At 33.9% G+C, this 4,179-nt stretch overlaps 1 protein-coding gene across 2 annotated transcripts; it reads right to left on the reverse strand.

Moving 5' to 3' along the window:
* Positions 506-3,528, reverse strand: LOC109225467. Of its 2 annotated transcripts, XM_019390136.1 has the most exons (4): positions 3,242-3,528; positions 1,492-1,527; positions 1,243-1,304; positions 506-970 (listed from the first exon to the last, which is right to left on the reverse strand). In XM_019390136.1, the coding sequence occupies exons 1-4, from the start codon at positions 3,336-3,338 to the stop codon at positions 776-778; spliced, it is 390 nt and encodes a 129-aa protein (XP_019245681.1). In that variant the 5' UTR covers positions 3,339-3,528; the 3' UTR covers positions 506-775. The 2 variants fall into 2 exon arrangements, with proteins under 2 accessions (XP_019245681.1, XP_019245682.1); XM_019390137.1 differs by lacking the exon at positions 1,492-1,527 and having other exon boundaries at positions 3,242-3,524.

Below are 4,179 nucleotides of genomic sequence, written 5' to 3' on the forward strand. Positions count from 1 at the left end.
CCATCGATGTATGGTTTTGCTGGAGAATTGGATCTCCACTGGTGTCGATGAATTAATAGTATTATTCATTGTTTAAACACTGAGTGCGGATAAGTTTATTTTACTCGAACAAAAGCTTTAATTTGCCCTTCTATAGCCTATCCCTTTCTTTTTAAGTTGCTTGATGATAGTTTAGGTATTATTATATATAGCTTGACTAGTTTCTAAAATTATTTTGATTCCTAATTCAACTATGAAAAAGAATATCCGCTCTAAAGTTACAGCGATAGTCCATATTCAAGTAGGAGATGGACAAGTTACTACTTGAATACGTTTTCTACTTCAAGTAGTATTCCCTCAATATAATTGCTTCATGTAGCCCCCCCGCCCACCCCCACCCCCACCCCCACCCCACCCCAAAAAAAAACAATCATGATCTCTCCTTTGACGACAACATATAACTGCACATTAAATAGGTGCAAGGAGTGGCATATCATTCACTACTGATGTTGCAATATCCAGCAAAGAATTAAACCAGTTATGTAATACAAAAACGGAAATATCTAATAACTTATGCAAGTATCGCCTAGAGGCATACATATTATAGATAACATGCCATAGTATTATACAAGGTTTCGACAAAAATTTTACAAGGAAAACACAAAATAGTAGAGACGAGGCTTCTTTGAAGTTTCTACATACGTCCAACTTCTTTTTTTAAAAAGAAAAAGGAGGGGAGGGGGGACTACATATCCCCAACTTGTAGCACATCAGTGGAACTGGAATAAAGATGAGCTTATGGGAGCCCATCGTTGGCGCTAATAGGAGGAGGTGACGGCTTGGGAATGTAAGGCATTAGAGGAGTACCATGCTCAACAGGTCCTGGTCTTATAGAAGCTTTTGTGCTAGGAACTGGATCTATCGGACGATAATCTTCTAGATCTAAGTTGCTTGAATCGCCCTCATTAGTGCTTGGACCGAAGCCATTTCCCTGAGAGTAGGAAATAGTGGAGAAACAATGTTTTTAAGTAAGAATTTAACTTTTATACAGGTGACTACCGATAAAAATAGAATTAGTAACCTAAACAATATGGCAAGTAACCTTCTATAGTAGTGCAAAATTTTCATTACATTGTTAGTGGATCATAAGTTAAATCCTTTTAGTGACGAGGAAACACCATTTCTGCAGCTGTTTCATTTACCTTATACTAGGTTGCAATGAAACGATTAACAAGCCAAAGATGGTCGATAAAGTGAAAGTACCTGCAGCTTTCTGCTTCTTATGGTCATCGCCATATCATTACTTTGCCATTGGAAGGACATTCCTGTGGTTCATTTATGAGAAGGCTAAGTCAATACCCGTGTGTGAATATAGCTATCCGGCTTAATTCTGTTTTTTTAGCCTCAGAATCTGGCAAACAGAGATAGGCACATATCTGATATGATTCCTCTAACAGCAGCAGAGTGCATATTAACAAACTGAAATGAATTTACCACAAAAAAGAAGCTGACCGCAAAAGGGGACTGCCTTTGACTTCGTCAATAATCCTCGGATAACATTTGAGAACCATCAAGAAACAACTTCGATGAGTAACTTAAGTAGCTGAATAACAGTAAGATGCCTCATCACATGCAAGCATGAACACAGAAAGAGTTAAATTAGGCAGGCTTCTCTACTAATTATAAATGTTAGTTTACTGCTTCCAGCCTTCCAGTGATATCAAATCTGATCCTCAATCAACTGAATCTTTTGGAAAGAGAAAGATATTCGCATAGTTTAAGTTTCTACAACATTCATTATTCAGATTAACCAGTCATATACCTTCTTTTCCTTCTCATACAGCATATTTAGGCACACATTCTAAAAAAGAGATGCGAAGACACAGAAGTTAAATAAATACCAATGTCAAGAGCGAATCAATATGGGCGGTTAAGCGGTCGTATCTGCAGATTTCTTTTACTATATGTTGTTTCTATCACTTCGATTTATATATCACCTTTGCTTGCTATGGTTACTACTTGTTGTTCAGTTTCCTTTTAGATTTTTTTTTTATTGTATGGGGTCTATCAGAAATAGCCTCTTTGCATTCATAACATAAGGTATGAGTTTGTTGTTATTGTTGTTGTTGTTGTCAAGAGGAGAGGCGGATTTTTATAACATGGGTGCACCACTAAAGGAAGGAGAGAAAAAAATGTATTAAGTGGGATTTGATCCCTGCTCCTCCACATAAATAACTCAACATTCAACCAAGTGCACCATTTAGCCTCTTTGGAGCATGGGTGCCAGCAGATAATATTAGACCAATTCTAAGAAATATGTACATAAAATACTTAGTTTAGCGACGAGACCATGGGTTCACGTGCCCCATTTACTTGCCTATAAATCCGCCTCTGGTCAAGAGTGAATCAATATATAGAGAATAGAAGTCATTTCTAGCCTTATATTCCCAATCTGGTCATTTAACAAATCCTGAGACTTCAAATGTCATGCGAGGACCAAATACTTCAAATGTCGTGCGAGGACCAAATAACATAAAGTACCAACCACTTTTGTTTGTCGAGTTCTAGCTTAAATATGTTCATTTTTATGTGTATCATACATACAAGACTTGTGACAAGAGAGAGCCATTTGCGCTCCAATCCATTTGTCAAAGATTAGAGTGAACGAGAAGTGTGAGGAATTTAAAACCAGTTAGGAAAAGAAGTCGAATAAATTGTTGGCGAGTGAAATAGTCTTTTATGGAGAGCAACCAAGAAGGTTAATTTGCAGGACAAGTAATGGTGACAAGGTGAACAATCATAAGCTATATAAGGTATCATTCCCAGGTGATACAAACTCCAAATGAGAGAAAGTTTTCTTATATATCCCAAAGGTAGGGAAAACTAATAAGTCGTAGTATAAACTACCAGTGAAAATACTTTGAAATCCATCAATTTGAGAAAAAACCCTTCATTAATTCTCCTACAAGTCAATCAATCAACTAATCTCAGTCTCAAACTAGTTAGGGTCGATTATATATATGAAACCTCTATATAAGCTCAGCTCTTTCAAATAGTACTCAATAATTTCTCTTTAAGGGGTTATCTAACTAAAACTAGCCCTTTCATGTTTCCATCTTTTACAAATACACAATAGAAAAGGATTTGAACAAACATAAGTAACAAACTACTGCATATTATAAGAACTTAAGTTCAAATACGAAAATAGTAAATGTCACAAAAAAAATAGCATAGTCCAAGGCCAAAATAAAAATTTTTTTACCAGGAACTGAAGAGGTAGCTCCAGTGCTGAAGCAATTAAAGGACACAAAAGCTATCCCCATCACCAAGAACAGAATAAAGAAACCAAAAGCCTTCATACTTCAAGTACAAATATTCACAAAACTAACAAAATATAAAGATTGATATTTGATTTTTCCTTCGCACCCTTTTCAAGAAAAGTGAAGTTTTTGAATAATTCAACCCATTTGAAAGAACCCGCCTTTGGTAGATGAAAAAGAAGATGAACAAGAACTCATTCTAGCCCATGTTGGAGTATATAATAAAGAGAATTATTATTAGAATTAGAATATAATAAAGAAATGATATACTAGTGAGGATGAGTCATGGAGAAGATAATGTGGGGTGTCATTGTAGTAACAATGNATATATATATATATAATGTTATAACATTACTCAAATGTTTACAAAAAACAATCTATCAATTCTAACTGAAAAATGAATGGCATGCAATCTGTAGAATTAATAAGCGAATACTACTAAAGGAAATAAATTAAAAGCAAAAATATAACATAAATTCAAAATCCAAAAAAAAATAACAGAATACTCTTATGTAAAACTACAACATAACATAAAATAAGTTTCAACATGGTTTTAGTAAATATAATTCAAAGGAAAAGGAAAACATAAGTCTATAACCTCATTCAACAATGAGATTCCACTTTAATAAAATCACTCATTATATGCTAAATTTATTAATGATTCATTATTTCTAATATGAGAAGGAGTAGTTTCAAAACTAGAACAATAGCACAATTATGCTAAACGAAAATAGAAATATAAAAATATGAGCAACTATATGGAATTACAAAAAACAAAAGTTGAAAAATGAGAATATCATTTAAATATTAAAAAGTAATATATTATTTTAACAAAGTTAAATTTGCATATAACCTCATCCAATAACAAAGTTCGACTTTA

The sequence above is a fragment of the Nicotiana attenuata genome, chromosome 5, assembly GCF_001879085.1.
Source record: "Nicotiana attenuata strain UT chromosome 5, NIATTr2, whole genome shotgun sequence".
NCBI lineage: Eukaryota > Viridiplantae > Streptophyta > Magnoliopsida > Solanales > Solanaceae > Nicotiana > Nicotiana attenuata.

Excerpts from the sequence above, each read along its gene's own strand:
- LOC109225467 (XM_019390136.1), bottom strand. The coding sequence starts at position 3,338 with ATGAAGGCTTTTGGTTTCTTTATTCTGTTCTTGGTGATGGGGATAGCT. Across the intron at positions 1,305-1,491 it reads AAAGGCAGTCCCCTTTTGCG|GAATGTCCTTCCAATGGCAA; the intron begins GTCAGCTTCTTT and ends AATGAACCACAG. Across the intron at positions 971-1,242 it reads TAAGAAGCAGAAAGCTGCAG|GGAAATGGCTTCGGTCCAAG; the intron begins GTACTTTCACTT and ends TCCTACTCTCAG.